Source organism: Hippocampus comes, unplaced genomic scaffold (genome assembly GCF_001891065.2).
Source record: "Hippocampus comes isolate QL1 unplaced genomic scaffold, H_comes_QL1_v1.1 scaffold187, whole genome shotgun sequence".
NCBI classification, from domain to species: Eukaryota; Metazoa; Chordata; class Actinopteri; order Syngnathiformes; family Syngnathidae; genus Hippocampus; species Hippocampus comes.
The window spans coordinates 467,369-487,292 of NW_017828852.1; the positions used below are offsets into that span (position 1 = coordinate 467,369).

The 19,924-nt window shown below is 42.0% G+C and overlaps 1 protein-coding gene across 1 annotated transcript; it reads right to left on the reverse strand.

Moving 5' to 3' along the window:
* Positions 1–1,045: 1,045 nt before the first annotated feature.
* Positions 1,046–17,964, reverse strand: ube2z (ubiquitin-conjugating enzyme E2Z). Its single transcript, XM_019858620.1, has 7 exons — positions 16,944–17,964; positions 16,622–16,694; positions 10,078–10,265; positions 4,791–4,902; positions 4,029–4,141; positions 3,834–3,924; positions 1,046–2,344 (listed from the first exon to the last, which is right to left on the reverse strand). The coding sequence occupies exons 1-7, from the start codon at positions 17,366–17,368 to the stop codon at positions 2,165–2,167; spliced, it is 1,182 nt and encodes a 393-aa protein (XP_019714179.1). The 5' UTR covers positions 17,369–17,964; the 3' UTR covers positions 1,046–2,164.
* Between the last annotated feature and the right edge of the window lie 1,960 nt (positions 17,965–19,924).

A 19,924-nucleotide genomic window follows, 5' to 3' on the forward strand; every position in this document is an offset into this window, starting at 1 on the left:
AACAATTTGCGCTCACGCTCACACCCAGGGACAATTTCAAGTGTTCCATTAACCTGCCACGCATGTTTTTGAAATGTGGGAGGAAACCCTCGCAGGCACGGGCAGAACACGCAAACTCCACACAGGAAGGCTGGAGCTGGAATCAAACCCTGCACCTCTGCGCTGTGAGGCCAGCGTGCCAACCAGTCGATCACTGTGCCGCCTATTTTGCTCATGTGCCCTACATAGATCGATCAATCGATAAATAAAAATAAGTACTTAAAAAGAGCATAAAGTGGGATATGATGTAATTAGACTTGTAAATCAAGTGACAATCACACCCAAAACTCCTTACACGTTCCTATAGTCAAGATAGCAGCAACATTCCTGTTCATGTTTATAAATACTGGAGTTGGGAGTCATTTTATCCAAGTCAGTAAGTTCGAGACAGATAAACCACAAATCACAACTGTGTTGCAAAAAACACTTTGATCCAAACTTGCAAGAGCGCAACATTAAAAAAAACTTGTAAGCGTAGACCAATTAATTTGTATAATCATACTTGAAAAGTGCTGCTTTTTCATATGGCTGTTCGTGCCAGGGGCGAACAGCCATTTGAAACGGACTCATTTATTCCAAATCCACTTGAGAACACGTCTGATGCCCTGTGTATTTTCAAACATAAATTAAAACACATATCCAAGACAATATAGTTTATTCTATTTTACAGAACATGGTAACACAAACATCCCGAATGACTTGAAAAGGATCGCTGATAGCCCGAGGGAATAGCTCTTCTATAATCAGTTTTTGTTATTCATATTTGCTGTGCAATAAAAGCCTTGGATAACAAAATGAAATGACCCAAGTAAACATAGTAAGAGTGTGCACTGCACTGATACAAAGGTCCCTCTTAACCTAAACATGGCTATCGAATCCAAGGCAGAGATATCCTGGAGGCCAATGGTTGGCATATAAGACTAAAATGTTCACAGGTAAAATGATGTTTTCCATCATTAGTTCCATTTGAAAACAATGCTGATCATTTGGAAAAATGTGTTGGGGAGGGGGGGGGGGGGGGGTACTAAAATGGCCAAATGGCCAAAAATATTTGAACCTTTAATCATGCGGATCATTGCGTCATAAAGACATTGAGCTCAACTGAAAGACACCAACAGAGGGAAAACAATTTGGCATTCTCATGTGATTTAACCATAAGCTACAAAATACCTACAGACCTATGGAAGACGCAGGACAAGATATTAGCTGGAGCTCAATTATTGAGGGTTGCAACTGGGGTGGGATGTGTGTGTGTGTGTGTGTGTGTGTGTGTGTGTGTGTGTGTGTGTGTGTGTGTGTGTGTGTGTGTGTAAATTAAAGGGCCGACACTCACGTTCGGACATTGCAATGATCCACGTCATGTCTTATCTGGTCATGATGTGAATATCATTTCAAATATCTATATGCATTTTATTTATTCATCATCTTAGTCGAATATAATTATGCGGCAAACAGGAAGAGCATCAACATTTGCAGTGTGTTATGAAGTGTACAGAACTTCGTCTTGGGAAGAACTCTGAAGTTTCTTGACAAATATTGGAAATGTTCGAGAGCCGATCATGAACTGCGCTACTTTTACCAATACCGACTCACTATAAACTTGTCCTGTAATACCCAAATCTAATGACTGCAAAGTATCAAGTGCCCTCCATTTCCCTCAGCGAAGTTGAAAATAAAAACGTACATAGGAAGGACATCATCAAATGACAGCCTGCTATTTATTTTACCAATTTCAATTGATGTTTTTAAAAGTCATTTTCATATTTTTTTTTTTAAAAGTACAAGGGAATGTTTAATCTCATAACGTACTACATATCTGCACAGCCTCTTCCAGTCCAAACATGAATTCAAACAGCTGGTTAGCTACAAAAGCAGCCCAATTCCACAGCTACATTGTAAATCTGCCAGTGTTTGACTCCTGAATAGTGTTGAGTTCTCTTGCTGCAGCATAGTCACTTTCTGGAGAGCAACGCCATCACTTTTTTTTCCCCCTCAAAAAACAAAACAAAACAAAAAAACATGGGATATGAAATATTTCATTCAACATTTTTTTGTTTCTTGAAGCAAAAAAAGAAACAACAACAACAAAAAAAAAAGTCCTCTCTTCTCGGCCTGTCGAACGAAGTCATGGCTGGATGCTACCCTGGCTGTCAGGGTCCGTTTCAGAGGAGCTGGTTTCAGAGTTAGAGTCGTCATCATTGGGATCACTCATCACACGTTTCTCTCGTATTCGTCGATGGATGGCGCTGAGTCGAGTCTGCAAGCGCTGATAGTCAAAACGACCACGCTTTTCTCCAAATGGGTCCTGTAAAGGGATTGTAGTGGACAGTCAATCTGGATTTTTCAGTCAGCCAGGAAATTCTTTAGTTGTAACTAAACTAATTCAAACTGTAGTGTATATATTTTTTTAGTGCCTGTATCCAACCACAAGAGTGCACCGATCGTGTGTGAGCCTCTCTGCCAAATTGAGGCATATTATATTACCGAAAGACGAATTAAGTCTCCATGGAAAACGTGTTGTGCAATTCATCTTAATTCTCACGGCTGCTAGCTGTTTTTTTATGAATACCCCAGCCGTGAAGAATGCTTTGGTTATGTCAGCCGGCTTTCGATGTCTTTGGTTCAGCCCAAGGCCGTAGCTTGGGGCCCACGGCCAACAGTTACCATGGTGCTAGTTTTGGTTGCAGTAATGTTTTGTGTTGAAAGAGAAAAAAAACAAAAAAAAAAACAACAAAAAAAAAAACCAAACAAACATGGTTGTCTCATCCCCGTTTGCTCCAGAGAAGAGCGGTTTGGGCTGTCAAGAGCTTGAGGTAATTAATGGTCACTTTACTTTTAATACTGCTAGCAAGTCAGCAATGTTAACATTATGTCCTTAGTTAGCTAGGTAGCTAGCTCATAAATGTTTGTAAACAAACATGAGGACCATATTTCTTCAGTTTTTGGGCTAAAATTTTGGCAAACATTGTTTTTTTGTTGATTCTATTTCATTTTGGTCAATCGGCTTTATTTTTTTCATCTATATTTTAGTATTCATTTAGTGTCTACATAAGATCAGTGCTTAAAAAGGACAGTCCACATTTTTACAGATCATTGCTTCATGAATTGTTTGCATCATTGTTGTGATGTGATTGTACTGACTTATGTTGACACAACACTTGTTTGGTAGAATTTTGTGAAGTTGTAAACCTTGAAAAGTCCAAGTGTTTAATGTGTTAAATAAATTAATTGAAGTAGACAAATTAACAGTCTTTCACATTAATTTATGGTTCATCAGAACCTGAATCATCTTTATTGGCCAAGTTTGTAAAGAAACACATAAGAAATTTGTCTCCGGTAGTTTGAGCCACTTTAGTATTAAAGCACACAAACAACTACACAAAATGAATATTTTGTGTGTCCCAATGATCCTATGAGCTAAGTTTCTGGGGGCTTTATGCACCAGGAAGTGTCACCCATGGCAAATAGATCCTAGGTGAGGGACCAGACAAAGCACAGCTCACAGACCCCTTGTGATAAAAAACACATATGGATCCAGTGTTACCTTGCCCAGACACGGGTCATTGGGGAGCGCCCCTCTGGAGCCAGGCCTGGAAGTGGGGCTGGCTGTAAATACACCAGTGGGACCCGGCGGGGCTCAGCCCGAAGCGGCAACTGTTCGGTGCTTTCTACCGTCTTTGTTACTGATTTGTTGCTTTACTGTTGTATATGTTAGTTGCTCCACGTGCAGCACTTTGTGTGCAGCGATGACTGTTTGAAAGTGCTCTATAAATACAGTTGAGTTGAGTAGTCACCTTCATGTTTTGTCCCTGTAGATGCAGCCTCGCTTTACATACTCCCTCATAGAATTCAAAGAATTCAAGGAAGGACTTCTCCATTACGCTCCTGAAAATGCACACACAAATTAAATGATCTGCACGGGTCAGAGGAGAAGGTGAGGAAACGATAGGAAAGAGGCATTTAAGAGATGGAAAAGTAAATAGTCTTGCCACAAAGCTTCAGGACAGTTAACTTTGCCCTCCAGCATGTCACACACAGCTACCCTCATTGTTTCATGGCGGATACACTCGTTATAGTTCTTGCTGTCCCCTGGATGTCGCTCCTGAAAGTCACACAGAGACGTCAAATTAAAATAAGGAACTTCAGGAACCCAGATCAAGAGCCAATCAAAACACCAGAAAATAAATGGCTTGCAGAAGAAGATTTTTGAGGAAAAAAAAGCACCAGAACGTCATCATTTTTGTAACCTGTAAAAATACCAAATACTACCTTTCAGATCTTATTGCGTTGTATATCTTTATGCAAATACCATTAAATAAAAGCGATATTCTGAACTTTTCTCATACTCATTTTTTGGTCTGAAACCTAAATGTCTTTCAATATACAATTTTAAAAAATTTTTTTAAAAAATAAGGAATTGACTATGCCTCTCCCAATACCTTTTGGAGGGGAATGTACATATCACAAATGGCTCAATAATTTAACATGGCATTTTCTGTACCATACTCTCAGCAGCTAGCCATCTGATCAGCTAATATCCACTAACATTGTGCCATAAAAGAACATAGCATTTGTGCGGCATTCGAGCTGTTGCAGAAAGGGCACAAAAATATGCCAATAGACGGCGTGTTTCCATTTTTTAAGTGCTTTTGAAGAAAATTTCACCAATATGTCAGTTTGCAAATGGCGATTCAGGAATCTGTGAGGAAAAAAAACAGCAGCAGAGTTTTTCACAAAAGATAGGGGTGTACCTGTTCAAATCCAGGTTCATTGTGATAAGGTTTCTCCGTCATCAGAGACTGAATTGAAAGGAGGACAGAGGAGATGCTCTGCGCCGGACTCCATGCTGGTCCTGTCCATGTTCTGTAAAATAATGCACATGGATGTAAAGAGTAAGAGAGTGTCTTTATTGTCGTTTTTACATGCACAACGTAATTGGAGGGGCATTCTCTGAAGATTCCATAATACAGTACATTGATCCCTCATTTATCGCGGTTAATGGGGACCAGGACCCTGCCGCCATAAGTGAAAAACTGCGAAGGCGGGTTTGCTCCCCCCTAGGAATTTTTGTGAAAGTGTATGTGGGTACCAGCATGTTTAAAATATGTAAACAGTATTTATACTTGACATATTTGAGACAAAGACTACAGCAGTACATGTATTTACTTAAAGCTTTAATTATAAAATATTATAAAGTAATTAACATTCATCAGCACTGCCTTCTGAGAGGCGAAGAGACTAGTGTTAGTGGCGTAGAAGGCTCTCACTTTACGCTTTGACGGTGTAGCTGCCATTAGCCTCTGGCTAGCTTCTGGCCAGCTATCCCCATGAAGCCGACGTGTTTATAAGACAATTAATGGGTATTGATGAGGAGGCAAAGAGAGGTGCTGCTACTGCTACAAGCCCAATCACCCCCGCCCCCCCATATGTCTTCTCCCCTGCACGAGAATCAACAGACACAAGGCTTCCCTAGTGTCTCGTGACGCTGGGCGCAGCTGCGAAGATGCGCAGCCAATCAGCTCGTGTTATCATTGGTCGACATTGCGCCGGGAACCAATCATGCGCCTTGAATGAGTGCCTGTTGCCTATACAGTACAGGCATGTACAAAATCTCTGAGTCGTTCGGCATTTTTTTCTGAATACAGTACTTGGGGGGGGGGGGGGGGCCCGTGGGGGGGGGGGGGGGAAAGCGCAATATAGCGGGGGATCACTGTATATCACTTATAATTAAAGCTAAAAGAAGTTCTCAATTGGAATACCTTGGATAAAAAAAAAAACGCTTGAGGCATTTTTTTTCTTCCTCGAGTAACGGCTTATTTTCATGTACATTGCCAGAAAGCACTAAAGTCAACCGCAGCCACTATTGTTAATGCTAAACGGCGCCAATGTGGGAAAAACAAAACAAAACAAAATAAACCATACCTCACCAAATAATTTATGAACATCAACGCCTTGGTAGACTTTCATTTTAAAGTTGTACTTGGCAGCGTGTTGCAGCATAACATGCACATACGCGCGCACGCACACGCACACACACACACACACACACAATAATGCACTCTACACGCGCGCACGCGTGCGTATGTGTGTGTGCAGTTGTGCAGGGTTTACCCCAGAAAACTTGCAAAGCCTGTTGATGGAGAAGCCGACCGGCTTCAGAATAGACATTTTATTTTAGTCAGTAGAATGTATTTACTGTGTCATGAAAAAGTATTTGCCCCTTCCTAATAATGGCTTTGATCATTGCATATTTACCACATACAAAGCTATCAGTTCATCCAACCAATTTTAACAACAGAGACAACCCAAGGAAATACAAAATGCAGTTTCTAAATGCCAATTTAATTTATTAAGGCATAAAAAACTACCTGTCCCTATGGGAAAAAGTAATTGCTTAATAATGTGTTGTGCCTCCCTTGGTAGCAATGACTGAAATCAAGCATTTGCAAGAATTGATGAGTCTTTGACATCACTGTGGAGGAATTTTGGCCCACTCTTCTTTGCAGAATTAGTTCAACTCTGCCTTATTGGAAGGTTTTCTAGCATGAACTGCCCGTTTAAGGTCACACCACAGTATCACAATTGGATTCAAATCCAGACTTTGACTTGGCCACTCCAAAACTCCTGGTGTGTTTTATCTACTGCATAACCCAAGAGCGCTTCAGTTTGAGGGCACAAACTGATGGTTGGACATTCTCCTTCAGGATTTTCTGTTAGACAGCAGAATTCATTGTCCAATTAATCACAGCAAGTTATCTTGGTCCTGAAGTTGCAAAACAGCCCTCGGCCATCAAAATGCCACCACCATGCTTCACTGTTGGCATAATGTTGTTATTTTTGTTTGTTTTCTTTTAATCAAATGCTGTCCAATTTTTACACTGCATATAACCGGCTGCACATCTTCTAAAAAAAAAAAAGTTCACTTTTTGACTCATTGACTCATCAATCCACAGAATGTTTCCAAAAGTCTTGAGTATCATCAAGATGTCTTTTGGAAAATGTGAGACGAGCCTTTGTGTTCTTTTCGGACAGTGGTGGTTTTCGCCTGGATGCCATGTTTGGCCAGTGTCTTTCTTATGGTAGACTCGTCGAACACTGACCTTAACTGTGGCCAGGGAGCCCTGCAGTTCTTTAAATGTTGTTTGAGGTTCTTTTGTGACCCCCTGCATAAGTCATCATCACACTCTTGAAATAATTTTAGCTGGGTGACCACGCCTGGGAATGTTTGCTACTGTTCCCATTTTTCTGCATTTGTGGAGAATGGCTCTGACAGTGGTTCGCTGGAGCCCCAGAGTCTTGTATATTGCTTTGGAACCTTTTTAAAGTGATGGATTTCAAAATCTATTTTTTCCTATTTCTTCTTGAATTTCTTTGGATCGTGGCATGACGTTTGTTTCTTGACAACTTGTAGCCTACTTCATTTTGTCTGACACATTCTATTCATGTGATTTATTGATTGACCAAATGTGGCAGTAATCAGGTTTGGGTGTGGCATGTGAAATTGAACTTAGCTTTCCTAAACTGTTGTTAGTCACAGTTCCTAAACTGTTGTTTGACAACTTAGTTTTTCACAAAGAGCCAGATAGGTTTGCTTTTTTTTCCCCTTGGGAAATGAAATCATCCTCTAGAAACTGCATTTTATATTTCCTTGGGTTGTCTGTGTGTGATATTAACATCTGTTTGATTAAATTAAACCTTTTTGTGTTGTAAATATGCAAAGAACACAGAAATCAAGGTGACAGTGAGACCTGGAATGGCCTATTTGGAAGGACCCCCCCCGATCTGAACCCAAGTGTTATTCTGTTACTGGACTTCTGTGGTCATCACGGATTGTCCATAACGAACACCAGGTTCAAAGGGTGTCCATATGTGCACTTGGGACCAGGCCCGCAGTTTGATGATTTACCTTTTATAGTCATGTCATTGGATTAATGGACGCATGTTTTGGACTGACGAACTGATCACCGCCTGGTGTGTTGGCTCCGTGGTGAAGGAAGAAGGCGGTCCGACCCGGCAGACGCATATGTATTGTGAGAGTTTGTCAGTGCCTGCTGTGATGGCCGTTCCCTGAATCCGGTGGCAAGGGATGCCGTCAAGCTGAAGAAAGAGTCCTATTGGGCCTTTGGCTCATGTGGGACTGCAGAGGCAACTGTCAGATACCGGCTGGCCACGTGGAATGCAGCTTTGGCAGTCACTAAGGCGAAAACTCAAACGTAGCAGAAGTTCAGCGAGTCCATGTAAAACAACTTCCAGATGGCTTTGAGGTAATTTGGTCCACCATCCGGCGTCTCGGAAGGGGGAAGCAGTGCACCATGAACACTGAATAGTGGAGATGGGGTGCTGCTGACCTCGATTGAGGTAGTAAAAAAGCTCCTCAGTGGCAAAGCCCTGGGGATGGATGAGATCCATCTGGCGTTCCGATAGGCTCTGGATGTTGTGGGGCTGTCCTGGTTGACACGCCTCTACAACATCACGTGGACATCGGAGAGAGTGCCTCTGGATTGGCAGACCAGGGAGGCAGTCCGTAAACTGTGTTCCAACGACAGAGGAATCACACTCTACAACCTCCCTGGTAAGGGCCTATATTCAGGGGTGCTGGAGTGGAGGGTATGCCGGGAGGTCAAATCTCGGCTTCAGGGGGCGCAATGTCGTTTTCATCGGAGCATTGGAACAGTGGACGAGCTCAACACACTCAGCGATGTCTGCGAGTGTGAGTCTTTGTGGACTTGGAGAAGGTATTTGACCATGTCCCTCAGGGTGTTCTGGAGGGAGGTGCTTCGGGAGTATGGGATACCGAGCCCCTGAATATGAGCTGTTCGGTCCCTGTATCACTGATGTCAGAGTTTGGGCCGCATTGCCAGCAGTGAGACGGATTCGTTTCCAGTGAGGTTTGGACTCTGCGACAGATGCCCTTTGTCACAGATTATGTTCAAAATGTATGGACAGATTTTCTAGGTGCAACCCAGGCGTTGAGGGGGTCCAGTTTGGTGGACTCAGTAATGCATCTGTGCTTTTTGCAGATGTGGTGATACTGTTGGCTTCTTCAAGCTGTGATTTCCAATTCTAACTGGAGCAGTTCGCAGCCGAGTATGAAGCAGTTGGGATGTAAATCAGCACCTTCACATCTGAAACAATGGTCCTCGGTTGAAAAAGGGTGGAGTGCCCTCACCGGTACGGGGTCGGGGTTGAGATCTTGCCCGAAGTGGAGGAGTTAAAGTACTTGACGCGGATCAGTGCATCATCTGCTGTGAAGCGGAATCTGTATCGGTCTGTCATGGTGAAGGAAGAGCTGAGCCAAAAGGGGAAGCTCTCAATTGACCCGTCCATCTACGTTCCTACCTTCACCTCTGGTCACAAGCTGTGGGTCATGACCAAAAGAACGAGATCCCAGATACAAGCAGCCGAAATGAGTTTCCTCCGCAGGGTGTCCGGGCGCCCCCTAAGAGATAAGATGTGAAGCTCAGGCATCCAAGAGGGACTCAGAGTCGAGTCGCTGCTCCTCCACGTTTACAGGAGCCCGATGAGGTGGCTCGGCACACTGGACACATTGCCTGTGAGGTGTTCGACTATGTCGTAATGGCAGGAGGCCCCAGGGACGACACTGGACACATTGAAGAGACTATGTCTCCTAGCTGGCCTCGGAACGCCTTGGCATCCCTCCGGAAGAGTTGGAAGAAGCGGCTCGGGAGAGGGAAATCTAGGATTCCCAGCTGAAGCTGCTGCATCTGTGACCCAATCCTGGCTAAGTGGTAGATGGAAGGATGGATGAAAGAAAAACTTTTCCATAGATTGAAGTGAAAGCTTCGAATCAACCGGAACTCGTTCATGCCTGCATGCAAGTCCGAGCTCTAAGTTGCAAATGTGTTTTATTAGCCAAACAATGAAAAAAAGTGTCATTTTGTACTCCGAAAAACATTGTCAGCATTTCTCATTATCATCGAGTTATGAGTACATACTGAATACGGTTAAGTTATAATGTATCAAATGATGAAAATTAGATGCATACTAAAATATTAAAACCAGTCACTTGGAACTCACCCAAGGATGCTGAGGCAGACTTTGCCATTGCGGTAAAAATTGGGATTGAACCGGACACTGTTCTGACCAGTGGTGATGAGCTTGACCCGTGGCGGGTGGATCGGGTAGTCCGGAGGGCATCGAAACAGGAATAGGAAGAAACCGCCCTCATATGGTGTATCAAATGGCCCTATGATTAGTGCATGGATCTTAGAAAGAAAAGAGAATACACTTAATACACTGCATTTCAAGTAAGTATACTGCACATATCATCACAAGTTAAAAATAAACATTTTAATTTTTTGTTTTTCTGAGACGGCTTTTGCATTTGCATGTTATTTCTCGTCTATTTAGATCATTGCAAACTGGTTCCTTCAGATAAAGCCAGGCTCCTGTCAGGCAAATGCAAAAAAAACCCAAAGCAAAACAAACAACAAAATTACACACACAAAAGAACACTGATGAGGGAACAAGCAGGTATTTCAAGCTGCTGGTATATTTGGAATCCAAAGCTCCGCAGTCATACTATAGGTTGATTTGCCCTCTAACCAATGTTGACAAGGTCAAAAATTTGTGCGGCATTCTTAAAGAGAAGTTCTATTGGGCAAGAAAGCTGGATATCTCCAAACAGCACCTCTGGGAGCTAATAATTGCATTCAACCTAACAGGTTTGCATGGAGCCTAGTATTCCAATTAGAATAAAACTGTATGATCAAACGAAATGAAAACACTCCAAAATAACACCACAAGCCGAATAAACAGACAGAATACCAATTTAATTTCGTTCTCATTCCCAGGCGTGGTATATTCCTTTCGCCAATCCAAACAGATGTCATCAATACGTTCAATCGGAGTAGCAGGGCTGCGTGCGGTCTGCGATTTCTGTCTTCACGTAAATCATGGGTTATGCATTTGAAAATGGCGCCTTCCTACCAGAGGGTGTCTGAAGCAGGAGCGCTTGTTTTAAATGACTTGTAAACTTATTTTTATTAAAGCTGTTGCTTCAAAGAAAGTGTAAACAATCCAAACTTACTGTGTTAAACTGACAACTGAACTCCTCCTTGATAAAGCACATGATGTTTACTCGCTAGTAATTTGTAAAATAGATGACTTAACGCCACCTTGATAAAACACGCAATGTTTACATCGATCTGCATGTCACAGTCCAGCTCAAAGCCTGTGGCAAAAAATGAGGGGACACAGACAACCAAGGCCAACGAATACTTTACTGCAAATAATAAGTTCACCTTTAACAATAAAAGGTTTATGGGATGTGAGTGTGTAAATATCTGAAGAGTGTGCAAAGTGTATGTATGAATGTAGGTACATGGGCGGTAACGTGTGAATGAAACAACCAAATAAAACAACAAACAAAAGGAGTGTTACCTAAGGGCAGAGAGCAAGCACGATTATGGAGCACACCTATATACAGTAATAGGTGAGCCAGGTGGCTCCAACCGAGAGGACCCGCCCCTGCCTGCCTGAGGAACCGCACCAGCTGGATAGGGGCGGTGCTGTGACACCCCCCTCCAAATTTGGCCAAGGCTAAAAACAAACTCCTCCTCTTGTCTGAAAGCTGAAACCTGGCATCTTGCAAACCAACCAACCATCCATCCATCCTCCACCTCAGCAATCATATACCTAATAGGCTATTTAAGAGGAGGAAGAACATCTCTCAATCAATCAATCAAATTCACTTTATTTATCCGTTAGGAAATTCATGAACAGAGAGGCCCACAAAACACAAGTCATGACCAATCGCACATAATTCATGATAACAGAAAAGATCCATCCATTCTTTTTCTGATCCACTTTATCCTCACAAGGGTTGCGGGGGGTCCTGGAGCCTATTTCAGCCGACTTCGGGCAGTAATCGGGGGACACGCCTAACTGATTGCCAGCCAATCGCAGAGCACACGAAGACCAACAACCATCCACGCTCACGCCTAGGGACAATTTAGAGTGTTCCATTAACCTGCCATGCATGTTTTGGGAATGTGGGAGAAAACCGGAGTACCCAGAGAAAAGCCACACAGGCCCGGCGAGAACACTCCACACAGGGAGGCCGGAGCTGGAATTGAACCCTGCAGCTCTGCACTGTGAGGTCGATGTGCTAACCACCGTAGCACCGGGCCACCTAACAGAAAACAAACAAAAAAATAAAATCACAAATAAAGACAAATCTTGTTGGTCTGTGTGTGCCCTGCGATTGGCTGGCAACCAGTTTGGGGTGAAGTCGGCTGAGATAGGCTCCAGGACCCCCCGCGACCCTAGTGAGGATAAAGTGGTTCGGAAATGAATGAATGAATAAACAAATCAATGGAATTAAAAGGCGGCCCGGTGGTCCAGTGGTTAGCGTGTGTGTCTGAGCATGGATCGTTGTTCGTCTCTGTGTACCCTGCGATTGGATGGCAACCGGTTCAGGGTGTCCCCTGCCTACTGCCTGAAGACAGCTGGGAAAGGCTCCAGCACCCGCGACCCTTGTGAGGATCAACCGGATCAGAAAATGGATGGATAGATGGATGGAATTAAAAGCAACAAATAAGCTAAAACGGTTGGGCTATGGCGTATTTAAGATCAGGATATGTAGCATTGGCAACCATCAGTCATTTGGAAGGTGGATTGAGATGGGGAGAAAGGTAGAGATGACCCTCTTAGTCCTCAGAGTATGTGTGTGTGTGTGAGAGAGAGAGAGAGAGAGAGAGAGAGAGAGAGAGAGAGAGAGAGAGAGAGAGAGAGAGAGAGAGAGAGAGAGACGCACGGGCGGGGAGGGGGTGTAGTCTTAAATACAAAAGTATTCATTCCTATACTCTACTATACTTACCATACAGTGATCTAGAAGACAAAACAATAGAAGTTGCTGGATTTGCATTCATCATTAACTACAAAGAGAGAGAGAGAGAGAGAGAGAGAGAGAGACCTAGACTTATGCGCTGATGGTAACAGGATGTACTGAGAGTGCTTTGTGTGGGAGCTGTCGGTTGCTATCCAGGTGCCTTTTTAATGACAATTATTTTAATTACTTTAATGTTATTGTAGATGCTGCTTGCCTCTCTCTTGTCTTCCATCACATCAAAGATCTTGGAGCACTGAAAAGCCTTTCCGTCCTGTCTCCCTCTGTTGGTCATTGTTTTTCATGTTTCATAAGACATATGGTGCCTGTTAAGTCAATTTTGTTGCTTGGGCATGTGCAATGACAAAGACCCATTCCAGTCCTTATCTGAGCAAAAATAAACAAAACACCGTTAAAATCTCCCAAATGTATGGAGGTAAATTCGTATGGTGCTCATCACCAAAATAACAGTGGCAGATCATTGTTGAGGGCCGTTTTTCTTCAGCTTGAACTTGAGCCTTACTCAAGGTGTAGGGAATTACAGTCGTGTTAATTTTAATCAGCCATTTCTAAATTTAGTCTCAGTTGTCATCGCACTTGTTAGTTTTTAATCACATCGAGTCAACCTCGTCCCATTTCTGTTTGGTCAAGTTTTGGTCGACTAAAAGTTAAGCATTTTAGTCTGTATTTTAGTCCAAGATGACAATTGGATTCATCTAGTTTGAGTCAACAAAAACTGGGAACATTTTAGTTGAGTTTTAGTCCGGACAATCATTTTAGTCTTTGGGTTTTTTTGTCATCAAATATTGAACATTTCCATCTGATTTAAAATTAATTCACAAAACGTGTTCTCTCATCAAAACACAATTCAGTGAATACAACAAGACATCGGACATGTTCTGATAAAATGTGCACATTGTAGATTTATTTTTCTCCATTTCAAATTCATACTAAAAACAAAACTATCCTATTTTATGGAGAAATATTGCAGCCATCTTTATGCGTGCATGCATTCATTTCGTAAATTAATATTGATGGCAATTCAAATCAAATTTCCTTGTGATGGTTCTGTGAAGAAAAGCATTGTATGTCACCAAATACATTAGGATGCAAACTCCTCGAACAGTCGTTCCCAACCTTTTAATATCACAAAACTCAGGCAACTCCAAACATTCAAAACAGACAATTTGAGTTGCTTTATACATTTACACCACATTGATGAAAACGTAGGCTAATGTTGTTCTGAATTATGTATGGCATATTATTTTATTTTATCGAGATGACTTGTTTTAGTTTTAGTTTTTAATTTGCATCCGTGTGTGGCTGCCCAGGTGATTTGTGTTAACTATGATTCACCTGCATCTCCTTTTAGCTTATACTTCTGCCTGCTTTAACTAAACTTGCAATCCAATTGAAGCCATAGTTGCTTAATAGTTGCTATATCTTATCTTTTAGCACAAATTCAACTTCACACACAATTATATCAACAAGTGGCTACTATCGCAACATGCTACGAAATATTAACTTAGCCAGCATTAGTTTGCGATCGGTTTAACGCTCCTTTTGGAACATGACAGGCGCTGGTTTAATGTTCCGTGAGAAATAACCACCACTAAACTTTTTTGTGAACTTACCACATTGTCTTTGTGGTGAACTGTGGCGTGTCTCTTCAATAACAGTTCTTGCAGCAATGTAGTTCCCCTGAAAAAATGTGGATCCCCTGCCTCCGCAACTTGAGTTAACACGCAGCTGTTCTGATGTTGGTGCGTCAAATAAGTGATAAAATATTTCCTGCAATGTGCTCGCGGACTGGTTATTGCTGTTTGGTTGCATTGAATGAGTATTCTATGGATTTTTTGAGATGATCTTCTGTGTGTGGAATGCACCTCGAGTCAACTGCCAAACAGGTGTACAGCATTTGCTTTCTTTTCCACACAGCTACCGATCGTTGACTGCAAGTAAAATGAAAACATGCAAGTAATGTGTCACAGCTTTCATTCAATGTGTGTGTGTGCGCTCTCACCGGAGGGGATACTTTTTTTTTTTTAGGTGTAACTACATTGGTGCATGGGCTGATTAGCTGAGGAGGAGGAGGTGGAAGAGACAGGATTTGACAAAAATTATAGAATTTTCACCTTGTCTTTTTTCGTGAACTAAAATGTCCAGATTTTAGACCAACCTTTATTTAGTGAACTACATTCATCAGACATCTCTTCATTAGTTCATGAAAATGCATCGTGACTTAGTCCCAGTTATTGTTTATGAAATGGGGTTTTTCGTCTCATCTAGTCTAGTTTTCATCTCGTGAAAAATGTGCGTTGACTGCAGTGACAAAAATATTTTTGTTTAGTTTTCATTTACAAAATTAAAACTCACTAACAATTCCAAATATCAGTTAGCGTTAGCACAAAATATGACTGCTAAAAAAATGCTCTTTCATCATAACTGCTTCAAAAACCTGAGTATGCAGAAAAGTGGTTAAGATTGAATGACTGTGTGTCTTATGTGTTGTATTATTTTGTTTTTATGACTTCTAGTGGTGCTGCTAGAGTGGCTGCCTTTACAGCAGCTCCTATACTTTTTGTTCTTCTACGTTCTTCCTTTCATAACGTTGCTGCTGTAAATTGGGAATTTGTCCATTATGAGACGAATCAAGGGTTTCTTTTTATTATTATTATTATTATTATTATACATTTAAAAATGTCAGGAGAAGCCTTTTAGAACTGTTAAACTTTACTTGGGGTTAATCAGGGTGATTCCAAATGGTGGCAGGTGCGTGGGTGGACTCCCATTTAATTGAGTTTGGGTGATAATTGAGATCAATATGTATTGCGAATAATCGGTAATCAATATCAGAACATGCCTTTGATAAAATGTTCAATAGAAAAATATTTATACAAATCAGAACGCTAACCAGCATTTTGCGTGTTGTAGGCAGCGCGGTCGCCTAAAAACACGAAACAGCAGTTAAACCAACAAAGAAGCTGCTAAACCAATGAAGAAGAAACAACCAAACCAACATACTCACAAGGAAGGAGACAATTCCGTAACTTTGTTCAAATAAATCACCAGTTGACTCAGTACAACTTTTGCAAAGGAACCCTTGCAAGTTCCCTGTCTTTGACGTGCTAGCACCAGTGTTAGCCATGTCAGACCTTCGTCATTGCACTGACGTCAAAATCAGGCAAGTAAAATATGAATGGACTATGGAAATAATTGGTCCACAAAAAAAAGATAAAGTTGTCCTAAAAGGGTTGGTCAATGGTAATGCATGAACTGCAAGACAGGATTAGTTCACAACACTTAGATTTTATGTGCATTGAATGAAGTTTGATGTAATTATCAACGATGCTGCTTTGGGGGAGCAACAAACTTTTAGAAAAGCATTTACAGTGAACTGGTGAAGGAGCAACTTGTACATTATAAAATGATGTCGAGCTACTGGTTTAAACTTTTTTTTTTAATTGGAAGGAAAATGGGAGGTTTTGAGATTGCTTTTCATGACTCAAAATAATTCAATTTGTATTTGGGTCAGCATTGCCTGAACAGAAAAGGCAATTATCTTGGCTCAAAATCACCTTACTGATAAGACACCCCTCAAGGCACCTCATACTGGGCTAATTGGGGATTTTTTTTTTTTTTGTCTCACATGCAGGAAGTCATAGATGTACTTTATAAACTATTCGGGGAACCATAAAGCAAATGTGGCTTGCTGAATATCTGGTCATTTACCTTGGTCATGTCTTGAGGATCTGGGACGACAAACATCCCTGGTGGAGGTTCCTTGTAGATAGACATAATATCCCTAAAAATAATAAAAAGGAGGTCACTCTTTCAACGTGCCAATATTTGTTCTGAGATCTCAAACGTCCTGTGTGATTTCAAAGGTATTCAATGATATTTAAATTTGTCAGGAAACATCAAGTCTGATTACCATTGCTGTAACAAGACAGGTTTTCAAAAGACTTTGGAAGGTCATATTCTCAGTTCTCCTGTAGTTTAAACTTCCCAAGAAGGCGGCATTTCTTATAAGTTTTCAATTTCGGTTAGTTACCTCTTGATCCTTAAAATAGCTGGCTGCGAGGTTTTTTCGTTGTCCCAGTCAGTACTCCGGGTCGGGTCCCAGGAAGCGGCGTAGACCTGTGTTAGGGGGCCTGGTCCGGCCACTCCGGCGACGGCTTGCCCAACACTCTGAGCGGGTGAAGAGGTGTGCATGTTCGGTGATACGGACACGACCGGTTGAGATAAGACAAACGCGTTCCAAAAGTCCGTCTGGGTAGCCGGGAGACCATCATTTGGAGATCCATCGGGGCTGAGGCCACTCTGGTCACCCTCAGAAGACGAACCCGTATTGGCGCTGAGAGGTGCACCCGTCAAAGAGTTTGCCAAAGTCTGCAGGGGTGAAGATCCGACGCTTTGTCCGGTAACACCAGGGCCATGTGTATCACCGGTTGACGTATCTCCAATGCTGTCCGCCATGCCTCGCAAGCTATCAAGCTGGAGCTAAAATGCTGGTGTTCAATAATGTATACAAATTGTTCGAAGCATTGACAGGTGAGCGACAAATTGAAAGTCTCTTTGCCTGTATGGTGTTTTAATGGTATCAGAGAAACGACGACCCGGGTCTAGATGAGACCAGAAAACGAGAGATTTCTTCTCCTGGCATAGTAGCTATTTATCGTTAGCTTAACTGTGTTTTCAGCAGGCCTAAAAGTAGAAAACCGCTAGCAAACTCACACTTTCCGGGTGTGACAGTCTATGAGAGAGTGTACCGGCAGGTTACGTCGATTTATAAGAATGCGGGTTCTAAATAAAAATTAATTCTCACCGCCGGTACCCTGGTCAGAACCACAAAAAGGCTCAACTTTTACACCAGATTTCGATTCAAGCTAAGAGTCACTTCGTATGGTATTTGGGAACTTCCGGTATGACTTCAAAGTTAAGTACGCTTAAAAATAGACGTATGTGTCGTAGAATACCATGTGTTTCCTTACTTCAAACACTTGTGCACTCGTCATAAGGCTGCATGATAAAAGTAATACTCTCAATTGTAACATTAACAAAAGAATCTACATCTAGTGCAAGAGCTCTGTCAGTCCTTTTAATAACACAATCTGTCGCTTACGATGATGTAACGGTATTGTTTTACCCTAAAGGTGTTTCAGATGTTTTGGTTACCTTGTAGCAGAGATGTTAGCAAGTCACACGATGAATTCTTCAATCTTAAGAAAGTGAAGTCCTAAATGATAAATCTCAAAGCCAAGTGATAAATCATATTAGTGTCTTACATGCAGGTTGTGGTTTTAAAGCAGATCAACATGATGAAATATCATTGGCCAATTAATGTAACCTGAACATAGTGTACTTCACTTTAAAACAATGCATTCCAATTAAAGTGCACTTCCAATTATTTTGTGAAAATAATTTACACTTAATTTCATCTTTTTATTTTTATCCCCAACAAAAACTGTCAAAGACACAAAACATGTATGCTTGTAGAATACTGTATCTCAATCCAAGGTCATGTCACAGACACAGGGGCAAAATTGTATGTAAATAAGTTGAATTCTCTCTCAGAGACCACTTTTGACTTTTTGGGGGGGCACCAGGAGTTCCCAGGCCTCTCCGCAGGACATGCCCAGAACACCTCACCAGGAAGGCATCCAAGAAGCATTCTAAGCAGATGTCCGGGTCACCTCATCTGGCTCCTTGCAATGTGGAAGAGCAGCAGCTGCACTTTTTTCATGCGGATCAATGCTTGAATGTCAGCAAACTCTGAAATTCACATCAAGCTTACATGAAAGCCGTATCTCACTGAGCGGCGCAGGTTTGCAAGTGTATGCGCATAGCGAATGTTGCATTTCTCTTTAGGATTCATTCAAGATCACATAATGCAAAGATCAATCATTTTCATGGTCTCAAACTGTTTATCTTGCCATAAATAAAACTTGAACGTGTTCAAAATTTGATGGCGACATACACTCACCGGCCACTTTATTAGGTATACCTGTCCAACTGCTCGTTAACACTTTTTTCTAATCAGCCAATCACATGGCGGCAACTCAGTGCATTTCGGCATATAGACATGGTCAAGACAATCTCCTACAGTTCAAACCGAACATCAGTTTGGGGAAGAAAGGTGATTTGAGTGGGTTTGAACATGGCATGGTTGTTGGTGCCAGAAGGGCTGGTCTGAGTATTTCAGAAACTGCTGATCTACTGGGATTTTCATGCACAACGATCTCTAGGGTTTACAGAGAATAGTCCGAAAAAGAAAAAATATACAGTGAGCGGCAGTTCTGTGGGCGGAAATGCCTTGTTGATGCCAGAGGTCAGAGGAGAATGGCCAGACTGGTTCGAGCTGATAGAAAGGCAACAGTGACTCAAATAACCACCCGTTAAAACCAAGGTAGGCAGAAGAGCATCTCTGAACGCACAGTACGTCGAACTTTCAGGCAGATGGGCTCCAGCAGCAGAAGACCACGCCGGGTGCCACTCTTTTCAGCTAAGAACAAGAAACTGAGGCTACAATTTGCACAAGCTCATCGAAATTGGACAATAGAAGATTGGAAAAACGTTGCCTGGTCTAATGAGTCTCGATTTCTGCTGCGACATTCGGATGGTAGGGTCAGAATTTGGCGTCAACAACATGAAAGCATGGATCCATCCTGCCTTCTATCAACGTTTCAGGCTGGTGGTGGTGGTGTAATGGTGTGGGGAATATTTTCTTGGCACTCTTTGGGCCCCTTGGTACCAATTGAGCATCGTTGCAACGCCACAGCCTACCTGAGTATTGTTGCTGACCATGTCCATCCCTTTATGACCACAATGTACCCAACTTCTGATGGCTACTTTCAGCAGGATAATGCGCCATGTCATAAAGCTGGAATCATCTCAGACTGGTTTCTTGAACATGACAATGAGTTCACTGTACTCAAATGGCCTCCACAGTCACCAGATCTCAATCCAATAGAGCATCTTTGGGATGTGGTGGAACGGGAGATTCGCATCATGGATGTGCAGCCGACAAATCTG

What these genes read in the sequence shown, in the direction of transcription:
- ube2z (XM_019858620.1), bottom strand. Translation starts at nt 17,368, where the DNA reads ATGGCGGACAGCATTGGAGATACGTCAACCGGTGATACACATGGCCCT. An exon ending in ATGAACCTGGATTTGAACAG is followed by an intron (nt 4,142 to 4,790) that starts GTACACCCCTAT and finishes TGTGACTTTCAG; the next exon opens with GAGCGACATCCAGGGGACAG. An exon ending in AACTGTCCTGAAGCTTTGTG is followed by an intron (nt 3,925 to 4,028) that starts GCAAGACTATTT and finishes GTGCATTTTCAG; the next exon opens with GAGCGTAATGGAGAAGTCCT.